Source organism: Micrasema longulum, unplaced genomic scaffold, assembly GCF_059751315.1.
Source record: "Micrasema longulum isolate JH-2025_06_02 unplaced genomic scaffold, ASM5975131v1 h1tg001072l, whole genome shotgun sequence".
NCBI classification, from domain to species: domain Eukaryota; kingdom Metazoa; phylum Arthropoda; class Insecta; order Trichoptera; family Brachycentridae; genus Micrasema; species Micrasema longulum.
Window position 1 is genome coordinate 185,440 of NW_028278260.1, and position 15,967 is coordinate 201,406.

A 15,967-nucleotide genomic window follows, 5' to 3' on the forward strand; every position below is an offset into this window, starting at 1 on the left:
TGCATCTATCTTAAATTAAATTTTATTAAAATTAATCTTATATAAATTCTAATAAACTGTATAAAGATATAAAGTTTATATTTGAAGCACTAACTTTGTGGTTATTCATTATAATAAAATAAAGAAAAGAACTTTGTTTTTAACCACTAATTTTTATTTTTCACCGACCGGTTTCAAAGCAAACAAGCTTCTTTGTCAAGGCTTACGTAACTAATGAATTGATTCCTTATTATTTTATTTCTATCATGTTCACTAAATACTACACGTGGACCCAATAAATCAATTGGTTTTTTCTTACACGGGTGGTAATTTGATATCATTATTTTGAAAGTAAGCCAGGAGAGGACTAAAAGAAATATTGTTTATTTGGTTATTAATTATTGTTTTCTTATTATGAATCGCTTTTTTAATTTCTAAGATTTCTAAGTTGTCTAATTTTAATATTTTATTTTCAACATGAAGTACTTTTAATCCAGTGTCTTTATTGAAGTTATGATTATTTTCTATCAGATGGTTTGCGAATTCAGAAAAATTATTATTATTTAAGCATCTTAAGTGTTCTTTTACTCTAATATCAAAGTTTCTTTTTAGTTTTTCCAATGTAGATTGAATCGCAATCATTACAATTTAATTGGTATATTCCAGATTTATTATATTTATGGACTTTGTCTTTGTGATTTTTTAACAATATTCCAATATTATTAGTTGTGTAGAAAGCCGGTTTAATGTTTGATGGTAGGGAATTTGATAATTGTTTTGAAAAAAATGTCATTTATAAAAAGAATCCGCCTCCATTGTTTACGTGGGTTTGCTTTATTTGCTGTGGGAGTCGAATATAAATATTTGTTTAAAAAATTTCGGGTTTTTGTTTTTGATTTAATATTTTATCAATTAAGTTTTCATTATATCCATTATTATTAGCAATCTGTTTTATTGTATTAAGTTCTTTTTTTTAATTAGTATCATCTAGTAGAACGTTAATTAACCTATGTATCATTGAATGGAATGCGGAATGTTTATGGGCAATTGGATGATTTGAAGAACTATGAATAACTGTGTCTGTATATGTTGGTTTATAGTATATATCGAAATCAATTTTTTTTTTTATTGTTAAAGACAAGTCAAGAAAGTTTAATTTTTTATCTTTTTCTATTTCTAAAGTAAATTTTATTTCTTTGCGTAATGAATTTAGGAAATTTAGAAATGTCGAGTTCTCGATCCGACCCTGTAAATAAACAAAAATTCCGTTATTTGCCGACATATTTTTGAATGAACTGGAGAATGAAATATTTTTAAGCACAACACCACTTATCAAACGTATCAAATTATGGCGCCGTTTTGTGGACGATGTTTTTTGTTACTTATTTTAAATTCACGTTTATTTATTTTATAAGGTAATTTAAATAAGACACATACTGAAAGCATACAATTTGAAGGTATTCGTCCACACAATTTCACATTCATGTACAGGTGGCCGAAGAAGTGACGTCCAAAGGTAAAATGTAGGTTCCTCATAATTAGGGGTATCAGAATCACCACCACCCAGAGTGTTTCCAGGACACAGGACAAGAGGGCCAGTCATCGGCGGCCAGTTTCTTGATTACATAGTTTTATCGACGTGGTAACAACCGATACGATAAAAAATTCTCACTACGATTGTTTATCGTTTTAGCGATTCCAACGGAACATCGATTAAAATTTACTGATCGGAATTATTATACTTTTTAATATTGGCACACTTCCACCTGTTGCGTAGCAAGACCTCACAGTAATTAACATATTACAACAGAGATAAAGAACATTCTAGAGAAGGTAATATAGAAGTCTAAGCATCTACAGCGCTTATGACCTGTCATTGGCTGGTTTAAGTGTGACAGGTCATCAGCCTTGTAGATGCCTAGACTTCTATTTTAACAGCTCCCTTCTCTAAAATGTTCTTCATCTCTGTTATAGTATGATAATATTAACAGCTCCCTAGGGTGTTGAATCCAGTCCTTGTTTACAAAAAAATTGGACAAGCTCAAAATATTGCTCATAGTAAATGTCATCATTCAAAATATTTACGTTTTACGACTTGTATAATCTCTGGTTTTGCGTCTCTTAATTATTATTTGCCATAGTTGAATTAGCATACTAATTCATAATCACCATTCCATATCCGCTCCCTAGTTGGAGCATATGGTGTCCACAAAGAGCCTCCATGCATCTCTATAGGCCGCCAGCTCTTGTGCGTCGTCCCAAGTCAGCTTCGCGTCGCGGGTGTGTGAACCGAATTGAAATATATTTGAAATATAACCAGACGTGTTATGAGACTTATAAGGGATTCCTTTTTCTTATTCTTAATGGTGGGGGTCAGTGCTATGCAAGCTCCTGACGTCACTGCGACCTGTGAAAATCTATTGTGATGGGTCCCCGTGAATAGTTCTCGCCCTCCAAGTCTAGGTCTATAAAGAGCCTCGCTACTGTGTGGAAGGTGAGAGTTTACATTTTGCTAAATCTCCCCCTCTAAGCCCAGATCCGTAAAGTATCGGGGTATTAGTTAGGGGGCGAGCTCTTTAACATCCTCAGGTTTAACCATTGGACCCCCGAGGAAGAGGCTCCTTTTATGATGCAAAGCATCACATTCACATATAATGTGTATAGGTGTTTCTGTTAACGAAAAGGCGGACTGTACATGAAAAACGAATTTTCATTCAGTTTTGTGATTGGGAAATATTTGAGAAAGGATAGGAACATGGAATGGATACCTACCTTTAATATGATCTGAATGTTCTTCAATTTCTGGCACTGGATGACAAAATGAACTACAAAATGTAACAATGTTTTTAACGACGCGCGACGAATCCAACCACTTTTTTATCCGATTTTATGTGAAGTCAAAAATCTTCTAATTTTGAATTTCTTCTATCTTGATGTTAAGTAGGTACCATAAGGATGGGTCAAGGGAAGGATGTGAAAGAAAGGTAATCGGCCAGGAATCGTATCGATAAATGCTGTTATTTACTTAACAGTTTCCTCATCTGCAATGCAGAACCTACATCTAGATGTTTCGGAAAGGTTCATTCTAGCAAGGTGTTTGTTCAATGTTTGTATTATTTTTAATAAATTAATTGAATTGAATCAAATTACTAATTAATAAATTCGTCGCTCTTTTGAGTGGTACGGGAGTAAATAAATCTTGAATCGGGTGTATATTTGATTGAAAACACGGGCTGAAAGGGTGAATGTCATTTTAATTCAGTTGAATCTGTTTTAATAATTGCGTAGCCATTATGTGGAAACGTTGTCAGCCATTCAATCAATTAATGACTAATTTGAAGCAACGTGAAAACTAAATGATTGATCACTATTTATGAAGATATGACAGGCAAATCTAGTGATCCGTAGACTAATCTAGATATTAATATCATTGTTCTATTCATTTTCAAATTAAATTATATCTTTGAATTTCAAGGTCTACGGATCGATTTTCAATTTCATCAACTTTATGTCTTTCAGACTTTAAATACATTAATTTGAATAAAAATAACGGTTAAAGGTATTATCGTCATTATAAAGGTAGATTTCACCACCTCGGGAGTCATAAATATTAACAACAGGGATGGAGAACATTCTAAAGGAGGAATATGGAAGTCTAGGCATTTACAGGACTAATTACCTTTTATTGGCTGGTTTGAGTAGCCACTTTGCACACTGTGTAACATTCACCATTTTTTCAATGTTTGAACATCCATATCTCTTCAATTCTTCCATCTATTGATTTTAGTGTAGTACATTTCAGTTTTAACAAATTTAATGTTTTTAGTAAAAAATCGTTATTTAAAAATTCATGACTGATTCTAAGTTTAAAATTTATATACCTCAAGAATTTTTTTGGACACTTTCCAGAGAGTTTTGGTGACAGTTGTAGTAAGGAGTCCATATTATAGAGTTATACTCTAACTGGCTTCTCACTAATGAAGTATATATCAACTTCAGTGTTCAAAGCCTAACATTTTCGTTATGTTGTTTATGTGATTAATGAAGGATATTTTTTGATCGAAAACGACACCCAGGTCGCGCACCCCAGAAGTTGAGACCATTTGTATATTTCCCAAAAGATATTAAAATAATATTGGATTTTTTATTCTAAAAATCTCATTATGTGGCATTATCTGGCGTTTGTTTATATTCAATTGTAGTTTATAAGTGTAGCACCACTGGAACATTTTATTTAAATTACGTTGCAGAGTCACACAATCATTTACGTTATTAATAACCTTATATCATCGGCAAACAGAAATATCTCCACATCATCAAAAACATCCATCATATCATTAACAAAGATGATGAACAGTATTGGGCCCAAATGGGAGCCCTGTAGAACACCACTAGTAGCACAGAAAGATTGGTATAAAGTGTTACAAATTTTTACCGTTAGTGTTCTGTCAGTTAAGTAGCGTTGAAACCATTTAATCATGTGACCACTTATTCCTAGTTTAGATATTTTTATTTATTTAACACTTTTTATACGTATACAGTTTATACATATAAGGGCGGGCAGATTGCCTTAAGGCAATTTCTTCCTACCAACCCAAACCGTTCAGTTTGAAAAAAATACAAGTACATGGACATATAAAATCTTACAATTTTATACAAAAATTAAAAACAGAGATTAAGAAAATTGTAATAATTATAGATAATATATTGTTTGGCGACCAGAATGTTTAAACACACCTTGTCAAAGGCCTTGCTTAAGTCAGTGTAAATAGAATCTACCTCTTTCTTTAATGTTTTTTTATTTTTTTATTTATTTACTTAATGCACAAAATACACAATTTTGTCTAAGAGCACAACTATATTTTTTTATGTCCCGACTTCTTGGAAAATTACGTGTTAAGTCGGGAAGAGTTAAGAAAATTTGGATGTTCAAAGATAGGCAGAATGGTGAGTAAAGTGGCCACTTAAACCAACCAATGACAAGTCATAAGCCTTGTAAATGCCTAGACTCCCAAATTCCCTTCTCAAATAATGTTTTCCCTCTCTGTTGCAACTAATTTAAATATGAACAACTCCCTAGGGAGAAAATCCAGCCAGTCTGCAAGCACTCGGACATACTCAAAACATTGTTGAATTATTTTAAGTATTAAATTGACTTTATTATTAGCTTTAGTCATATAACTTAGCGCGATTAATGATTGGTCCATTTCGAAATATTATCAAAGTCGTGAGTAAGTAGGTACCTCACCGCGGTTATGTTTAATAAAGATTTAATTTTTTTATTATTATTATGCAATGGTCTCTTTTCTTAGGCAAAATCCAGACTCGTACATTTCTATTGAAAATGGCTTTCGTTTTGGAGAACTCAATTATTCAATCCGTGCCTCATGTCTGAGGATGGTGATTACGCCTGACTCCAGGCATGGCTCGCCTGTGGACAATCTCCCTCCATCTGGAACGGTCTTGTGCTCTTCTATAGTCATTCGTCAGCGATGATTCTGATAACTCAGTGACTGTACCGCTCCATCTTGTCGGTTGACGTCCACGCGACCTTGTCCCTTCGACACTTCCTAGGAGAATAGTTTTCTCCAAACTATCAGAATCTCCCCTGGAAATATGCCCAAAGAACTGCAGGATTCTTTTCTCGCACATGGATATCAATCTTTCTCCTATGTTCAGTTCCTGAAGAATAGATGCATTCGTACGTCTGGCCGTCCAGGGAATCCGCAGCACTCGCCGCCAACACATCAGGTTACCAGGAGAACTCAATATGTTCATCCAAAACATTTTACTTTTTTAACGCAATTTTTTTGTTGCAAACGGTTTTCATTATATCACCTGAAACTGTTTTATAGTCTCTCTGTCAGTTTTTCATGTCGCGATAATATTTTATTTATTGCATTTTAATATGTCTTTATGTTTGTCTGTGGAGTGGGTTCAATAAAGTTCAATAGTTGGTTTTCATATTTATTTTTCAAGTTGCGCAATAAATAGGTCGTACTTGTTATGCGCTACCGCCCCGTCGTCATTCCATTATTAAAAATGTATATTTTATATAAAATATGTCAAGAAAATAATATGACGCAGTGCATGGCGATGCCTGTGTTTGACAGGAGACATTTTTATACAATAAAATGCGCTCTGGAGAGTAATATCACATTTAGTGATCCGGTTCTTTGTCAATTTTAATACAACGGTCAATTTGTTTATTTATTTATTTTATATTATTCAATTTAAACGCCCTAGCAGGGCTTTTACATCATAAAAAATACACAGATATTGTGATTATAAACTTTAAACATTTGATTACTTCTCATGAAACAAACTGTAGATCAATCACAAAAAACTATCGACGTGCTAATACCCGACGTGATAGCAATTTCTCACCATGGTTGTTTATCGTATTCACGATCACAAAGGAACATCCGTGAACACATAATATTAAATATCAAAATATTTACGTTTCGCGACGTATAATCCTGCTGCGCAATCACATATTTGGATTTCACCGGTGTAAATATGGAAAATATTCAAAAATTGCTATTTATTGCATTTAGACGGCGGTTGGCCAAATATCAAGAAAAGTAGTCGCCGTAGTAATTGTAATCTAATTTTAACTTTTTTGTACTAGATACTCTTTACTATTTTGAAAATGCAATGTACTGTATTATTTTTTATGGTAAACGCCGATTTTTCGCCAGTGAACTGTATTTATTTACGAGGAAAACAAAAACCAAACCGAAACGAGCGTTGACTAGAGATTACACACGCGTTGACTTATGACTGCGATAACTTAAGCATGTTCATTATTGTTCATTGTGATCGGTCAAATGCTTAGCATGTTTTTAAGCACGTCGATAGTTATTTGTGATTGAGCTAGTGGAAAGAGACATAAAAAAGTACTATAATGCATCTGTTAAATTGAATGAAATTAACGATTGGACTATACTATGGATACTGGCAACATTAAATCCCAGGTACGCATATACCAACCTAACAAGGTACCTAGCGCGGCGAAACGGAAACGCAAATCGGACTCTCTCCATTCGAACAACATGACACAGCTAACGACATTAATCGTAAATGCAAATTCAATTCGCGGTCATTTAACACGGCTAAATTTTATTCAGTATTGTCTACATCGCTCTTTTATTTTTGTCGCAGTTTATTAAGTTATAAAATAAGTAAATAAAACTTCACAAAATATGTGAGTGAATTTTTTATTTAATACACGCAACCTTGTAACAGAACTTCTGGAAAGTCAAAATTACTATAAATATTATTTACACAAAAACGTTTCACTACACTACCTTTTGCAGTTGGTATAAACCTTTTACATATTATGTATTATCTTATTAAGCTAGTTCCATTATAAAAAAAATGCATTAAAACACGTTGAATGGACGCCGGTTTCAACTTAACAAACAACTAATTTGTATAAACTTTTAAAGTAACGTTGTTTTCGGTTTATATATATATATATATTGACAGTCGTCAAATGTCAATATATTTATGAAAACTTGATGTATATACACAAAAATATTGATAATTTTAGGAGAAACATAGTTTCCATAGGTTCAACACTAGAAATAAAGATATGCTAGTTGTGCCCACTACTAGACTGCAATTTTTTTTAAATTCTTTTGTCTCAAACTTCATACAACCCTACAACAGGGTATCCCTTGAAATTCGGGCTTTGCCAATAAAAAAAAAAATAGGATTTTGTCAAGCACAGCCCGTTTGGAAAGAGCTCCTATAGAGTCAAAGAATATTTGCCTGCCATGACTTGAGCTTGGCATTAGATTCGTAATTATTGATTTCAATTTATTGATTTTAGTTTGTTGATTTAAATTGTGTTAGTGATTGCAATTTATTCGTCTGTTAGGTTTAATTTACTAATTGTTGAATTATGTTATAAAGTTATATTTTTTTTACGTTTATAAGACATTCAATGAATCATATGTAAAGAATAATAAATATAAAAAATAATTACTTAATTTACTTGGCAAAATTTAATCAGTATTGTGGATGAATTCGCAAGGGACCACATAAATCAAAACTTCTGTCCCTTTACTCTGTCGCTTAAATCATAGTAGTTAAAATGAAAAATCTCTCAAATTAATATAAAAATCTACCTCCGATTTGACGAAGTGTCTCGAATGTGTATTTAATGCGAATAACTTTTCATGACACGGCTGTTTTGACCTTCTATATAAAGTATTCGTAATGTAAGTGTGGGTTGGTCAAATGAAATTGTTTGGGAATGATATCCAACATACTACTTGGTAATTCAGTAACAAGTAGGTTGGAAATAAAAACCTTCGCAAATCCACTCAGCCTCTTGAAATAATTTCAGCCCTACGGAAAATTGGATACAAAAAATGTTTTCTTACGCGCGGTAAAAAATAGAGCATTAAATTGTAAGCGATGTTTTTTGAAAATGTACGAAAAAATAATAAAAAGTATTTTCTTAAAAACGAAGTATTTTAAATGACGACAGTTTACGAATCAACCAATCAATGGTAAGATAGCTGTGAAAGATTTCCGGTTTACTAACCGTCAACGAACCAATCGGCAGAACGATGCGAAATGAAGCTTAAGAGGACTTGAGACGTCACAGGCGAAGTAATTTCAGAAATACAAAACTTTAAAAAATCATAGCATTGATAATACGATAATCACATATATATTTTTTTTTTCAATTGACTTAGTTTAATAGTCTTTAATTAACAAATAACTTTCTCATTGACCACGTTGCGGCGAATAAAGCCAGAAGAACACTTATATTTTAAACAACAATATTTTAAGTTTGTCCGAATGTAGACAAGGACTGGATTCAACTCCCTGGAAAGCTATTAAAATTAACATATTACAACAGAGATTATTGTATGGGACTCGTTGCACATTATTTATATTCAGTGTGTATTAATTAAATTTTGAAATAAAATGTTTTTGCTTTTTAAAAGGTTTAGAAGTTTGCCATACTTTAAAAAAAAAATTATGACATTTCTAGACTTAAATATTTGCAAAAAGGTTTCGAAAGTAGATATAAACTATTACTTTTTTTATTTTTTATAAACAAACTTCTAACCAATCTCTTTTCTGTACACTTTTCAATATAATTACATGTTTTAAATTATGTATATTTTTATACTTACGCACCCACACACACGCACCCTCTCCCTCATTCACTTATACACGCGCATGCACACTCTCCCTTATTCATTTACACACACACACATTCACATACACACACATGAATACAAACGTCACACACATACAATTACGTAAACTCTTTAACTTATGTATTATTAGATTTACAGTGGATTTTTTTAATTGGCTCTAGTATTGTTAATATATTTCTACTGATTGATTTATGTAATAGATGTGAAAATCCCAAATAAAATAAATAAATACATGCAATATTCTACGGTCAACTTATTTTACACAGTATTGTTAATATACTTCTACTTATTGATTTATGTAATAGATGTAAAAATCCCAAATAAAATAAATAAATACATGCAATATTCTACGGTCAACTTATTTTACACAGTGGCAACATTGTTTCTGAAGTGTTATTAAAGCGAAAAGTGCTTGCTTGAATATGATTTTTGTCACTTCCAGTGCTTAGATATGTTTATCGTGGGATACGGGTGCCCTCGATAGTTATCCTTAAAACTGGAAGATACAGGGTTGATAGTGTATCTTCGTAATCGCTTGGGATAATTTATTTTAAACTATACCGTCACGGTAAAGGCGTGGTTTCCGTATCTTTCGATGTAATCTCCCCCCACTATGAAAATGAAATATCATTTCATATATTTCCTGAAAACACATGTGGATATGTCAGTAATACCGAGGTAGATGAAGATAGTAGAAAATTTAAGTATACCGTCTCCATATATGAAGATAGCGTTTGTAATCGCCCTAAAATATACCACACCTCTATTATGGTATGTAAAGAGTGATTTTTAAAAATTATTTTTTAATTATAAGAATCTAATCTTCCACACTTCCTCGTACACAATTATGTAAACTGGATTAATTATTAATCCCAGTACTACAGTCAAAGGACTTTACAGGCGTCCTTCGTCTCCATACAATTATGGGTAGAAAGCTTTAATTAATTTATGCAAATTTTACAACTCCGCAGAAACAGAAATAAAACATCAAACGTAATCAAGACATTCTTGTTCGTAATACGAGTAAGCCGTGTTGACTATTTAGACGAAGATTTACATTTTAAATTAAGTCAAATATGGCTGATTTCATCAGAGAACATAAATGAAAGAACAAAAAGTACTTCATTAAATTCAGAAAAAATATAATCCAGTCCATAGGGAACTTCTCCCTAGTCTTATTTTCATTAATCATTTTTTTCCATTAACAATTATTAATAATGAAAATAATATGACCTTACTGGGGTGGGTTACCCGTGCCGAGGACACTTAACAACATTATTTTGTTTATATTTTTACATGTGAGAATATAAATAGAAGACTATACAGAGATAATTAACAAAATGTTCAGACAGTTTTAAACGCTACGTATTTATGTTTGTATTTAATCCACGTATACCTAAATTAATTGTATTATAAAACGCAAAATAAAATAAAAAAAACCTAACTTAAGCTATACATCTGGAGTAGTTGATTCAGTATTGGATTGGGCGAATGAGACAATCCATTTTACTTCTACCTAGCTCCATTATCTATTTTTTATAGCCTTTTTATCATGAACTAAAACAGCGTTTAGTTAAAACTGCACAACCATATGTTTAATTCTTAATTGCATTATTTGAAATCATAATAAGCTTTGATTAAAACAACAATAAAATTGTTTGGGATTCTGAAGCATTTTCAACCATCAAATGTGTAAAACATAATTTTTCGTTCTGCCGAGATACGGGTTAATACTATCGAACAAAACCAATTAAAAAAAATATTTTTTTATACATCGTATTATCAGCGCTGTGATTTTATATAATTTGTATTTTTGAAATTACTCCGCCTGTGACGTAACAAGTACTCCTCGGTGAGTTCTGCTGATCGGTAGGTTGGCTTTCCGCAAACCAGAAATCTATCACAGCACTCTATCATTGGTTGATTCTGAGGAACTAGTGACGTCGTTCATAGTTGTTCATTTTAATTAAAATTTTATTTTTTTTATACATTTTTAAGAAACTTCGCCGTACGTTAACTTAATGCTTTAATTTTTATCGCTCTTAGGATAACGTTTTTATATCTAATTTCCCGTAGCGCTGAACTTCCCCGTTGCAGCGTAATAAATAATCAATTTTGCGCTTTAAGTTATTGTAGCGAAAAAGCACTTATAATAATAATATGAAAGGTTAGAGTTAGTCAGAGGCGTGAAAAAAAAACATTTTTAAGGGTATATGGAGGTCTAGGCATTTACAGGGCTAATGACCTGTCATAATTGGCTAATTTACACCCTGTGTAACATTCACTATTCTGCCTATGTTGAAACGTCTACATTTCCTCAACTCTTCAAATGTTTTCCCTCTCTGTTGCCACAAATTTAGATCTAAATAAACTCCATTGGGAGGAAATCCAGCTTGTCTGCAAACATTTGGACATTCTCAAAACACTGTTGAAATTTTTTACAAATCGTGAGAGTTTAAAAAGTAATCAAACGGAAATTTTAATAAACAACAGGTTGACTTAATTTAATTTTTAAATTTTTAAAAACTTTTTCGATTGTTTTAGGTTTAAACTGAGACATACTCAAAACGTTGTTGATAAATTTGACAAATCACAAGAGTCTAAAAATTAATCAAATATAAATTTTAATCAATATTACGTTGATATTTTAAGTATACACTTACCTAGTTTAATTTTTAAAAAGCTTATTCGAATAATTGAGGTTTTAAAAAACTTATTCGAATAATTGAGGTTTGAAAAAACTTATTCGAATAATTGAGGTTTAAAAAAACTTATTCGAATAATTGAGGTTTAAAAAAAAAAAAAAGTTTTTTTGCTAATATTTGCAATATTTTTTGTGACATTATTAATAAAGAATTTTCTTTTTTGCAGAGGAAGTCTTGGAGTCTTTGATCGAGGAAGTGGTTCGAGCTGGTAACCGGGGAGTTTCCGCTTCTAGAAACGTTTCCGGAGAACCAAACTGGAGCTTTGGACAGTCCATCTTCTTCTCAAGTACCGTGGTCACGACTATCGGTAAGTTTTAAAAATATTCAATAGATCTTGTTTTGGTTAATGAAATATTTTTCATGAAAAGAAAATAACATACCTAGTAAATAAAATAAGATATCTACTGACTTACTTATATTCACAAAACTTTATCTCGCTATCGAGTCACGTTACAAATTCGTACGTAAACTCGAACATAAACTTTTTTCATTTCAAAATAACGCTCGCGACAAACTGCCGTACGTTCCCATTTCCCGCCATTTCGCGCATTATTGAAAATGCAAATGGCGGCCGTGCCCACGCCAAAATGCACTCTTGTAAGAAGCGATGGCCGCCAGCAGCGTCCGTGAGCTGCAACTTTATCCATATAAACTTCCGCGCAAAATAGTAAAAGAGCTGAAAGCGACGACTAAGTGCCTAGTAGGAATACACTACAGATGTCGACACACGATGCAAACTCAAGTTTTCCCATTTTACGAGGGCTGTTGTAAAAAATGTAATGTGTTTCAGAGTGCCTTGGCGCTTAGTTCTCGACGGTTCTTACTCATGGCCCACTTTTGAGTTTTATAATCTCCGTGTCCCCACTGTCATTGATAATTATTGTTGCTAAAGTTTTGTACAAGTTGGTGAAAACTAAAATACCGTCAACTTACACAAAGTTTAGCTTATATCCTGCGTATTATCGGCGTAGTACACGATTGCAATACCAGTGGTGGTATTCTGGATCTTTGATTAATTTGAAGATTATTTTTTTTAATGCGACAACACTTTGTTTCATATAATGGCCACACTGATGATTAACGTCAAATGGTGTATAAAACTGCTTCAAAAACGGAAATAAAGCTAATACGGTTTGGTCAATTCAACCTAATAAAGTGTTTTGGGTAAAGCTTAAGGTCACAATAATGTTCTTAAAGAAAATCGTCATGTTTGATTTCATGTATTCATATTTTTTTACGTTTAACCATCAGTGTGGCCATATATGAAGCAAAAAATAATATTCACAAATTAAACACTCTCAAAGTGATAGGAAAATTCATAATTGCACCCCTGTAGCTCAATCACAATAACTATCGACGTGCTTAAAGGCATGCTAAGCATTTGAGCGATCACAATGAACAATAATGAACATCCAACAATGTTTGAGTATGTCCAAATGCTTGCAGACTTGCTGGATTTCCTCCCTAGGGGGTTGTTCATATTTAAATTTATTTCAACAGAGAGGGAAAACATTTTTGAGAAGGGGAATATGGAAATCTAGGCATGCAAGTTATCGCAGTCATAAGTCAACGCGTGTGTAATCTCTAAGTCAACGCTTGTTTTTTGTTTTCCTCATAAAATTAATACAGTTCATTGGCGGAAAATCGGCGTTTACTATAAAAATAATACAATATATTGTATTTGCAAAATAGTAAGGAGTATCTAATATACAAAAATGACAATTAAATTACAATTACTATGGCGACTGTTTTTCTTGACATTTGACTTGCCAACCGCCGGCTAAATGCAATAAATAGCATGATAAATAATAAATAAATAAATAAAAACAGCGGTTTTGGAATACTTTCCATGTTTACACTGGTGAAATGCAAATATGTGATTGCGCAGCAGGATTATACGTCGCGAAACGCAAATATTCTGACATTTAATATTAGGTGTTCACGAATGTTTTATTGTGATCGCGAATACGATAAACAACCATGGTGAGAAATTGTTATCACGTCGCTTATTAGCACTTGATAGTTATTTGTGATTGAGCTACTGGGCTGATATTCTGAACGCAAAAGCGCACGTAGGTAACGCAGTTTTAACGCGTATTTACGAACTAATTACACGCTAACAGAGCGATCTCTTCGCGCGCCATTCCGTTCAAAATACCAGCTCACGAGTACAATTATGAATCTTCAATATCCCTTAGAGAGTGTTAATTTGGGGATATGTATTTTTTTCGCGCGACTAATTTTTGCTTTATATATGGCCACACTGATGATTAAATCAAACATGATGATTTTAATTAAGAACATTACTGCCACCTTAAGTATTACCCAAAACGCTTAATTAGGTTGAATTGACCAAATAACATGTTTTTTTTTTCGTTTTTCAAACATTTTATACATCATTTGACGTTTAATCACCAGCCTGACACAAAGTGTCGTCGTATTAAAAAAAATCCAAATTAAGTAGTCTTTAGGGGGTAGAGAAGATTCAGAATACCACCACAGGTTAACTAGCGTGGAAGAGCCAGCTGTTTTTAATATTGTAATAAATATGGTAAAAGGACACTGCAAAACTGTATGCCTAAATTTAACATGTTCCCAAACAATATTAAGAATAATGATTTAAAGGCCATTCATACGTGGATAATACAAAATGATTCTGTCCCAGGACTATACCATTGTCCACGTGTAAACAGAAATTTGTAGAACAAGACATTGTTCCGAGACATTCTCACGCAGATAGACTAGCAAGCTCTCCACGGAACAATGATTACCCCACTACCGCGCGCGGCCGCATTGTCCTCGTGTGAACTCGCACGAACAGGACCTTGTGACAATAGAGATTTGCTCGACGTAAACGTGTCGCTCCCATGCATTTTTTCTACCAAAAATAGCGGCAGATTAAATCACTTATACTATTTAATTCGTCTAATCCTAATACATCTCGGTATAAAATAAATAATATTTTTCGCGAACTCGCTTGTATTATAATAAACTCCGTCGTGTATTAATTTTCGATGGCTCAGTCGGTCAGCTCAGCGCGGTCGAGGCTGTTCACGGAGCTGGGACAAGACAATATTGTCCTATCTATTGTATTTTACACGTGTAAATACAGGAGTGGGACGTATGCTCAAATTAGGGTTAAAATAAAAAAAACATTTTCGCATTAATGATAATTCAAACGTTTAATAAAATATCGTTTAAGGTTTTTATATAAAATTATAATTTAGGATAAATATATAACATTGAAAAAAAATAGGAACCTGCTGATGAATTTTACGCTTCCATTTAAACAGGACTTTAATTTAAAGATTATTTTGGAACAACTTTTTTATAAATAAGTAAATAGTTCAAATATGGTTGGTTTATCATGGAAAACTTACACTCATTTTACTGGACCTTGAAAAAAGCTACCTGGATTAAACTTTCAGATCAGAAGGTGGTTCTGAATTTATTATATACGTTCCTATAAAGGTAGTCATGAAATTTGTGGGTTACAGAATGCACCCCTCCGATAAAATGGCTACTTGCTTAGTAATTTATTTAAGACGATCACGCTGATCTAGTTTTCAACACAGTTTCTCACCGATATGAGTGAAAAAAAATTATGTCTAAATTTTGTCTGCATTTTTGTTAAATATTTATGTTTGATTCTTGTGTTTTCATGTTATTTGTTTTTACTGTCCCAGAATGAGTAAAATAATTACTGATTACTGTAAGTAGTGGTAACAAAACCATTGAGGTATAATATACAGGTGTTCTTTAAACCCTTGCACAATAAAAATATTTTTTTAGAACGAATAAAATTCAAAAAAATAAAATATTAAAAAAGCAAAACATAATATAATTGTTTAAAACCATTGAACTTCGTCATTCCATGGAGGAAAGGGGCAATCTGCTAAATCATAATTCGTCTAACTAATTCTACTAATTGAAATTAGCATATTGAGGTTAGATTATTGTGTACGTAGTACGTACCTACATAACTAACACGTACAAAATAGCGCATAATAATTTGTTTATCCCAAATGTATTCAAATTATAGCATAACACACACATTCATCACATTTAGCATTTCTGGGTTCATAACATACTCGTACA

General features: G+C 32.5%; 1 protein-coding gene across 1 annotated transcript in view; it reads left to right on the forward strand.

Moving 5' to 3' along the window:
* The window catches only part of LOC148277186 (potassium channel subfamily K member 1-like), a 68,822-nt gene that overhangs the window by 40,175 nt on the left and 12,680 nt on the right, over positions 1-15,967 (forward strand). The window contains exon 2 of the mRNA XM_088233226.1: positions 12,036-12,176. Within this exon, the coding sequence (XP_088089352.1) occupies positions 12,036-12,176 (141 nt within the window). The remainder of the gene's footprint in view (positions 1-12,035; positions 12,177-15,967) is intronic.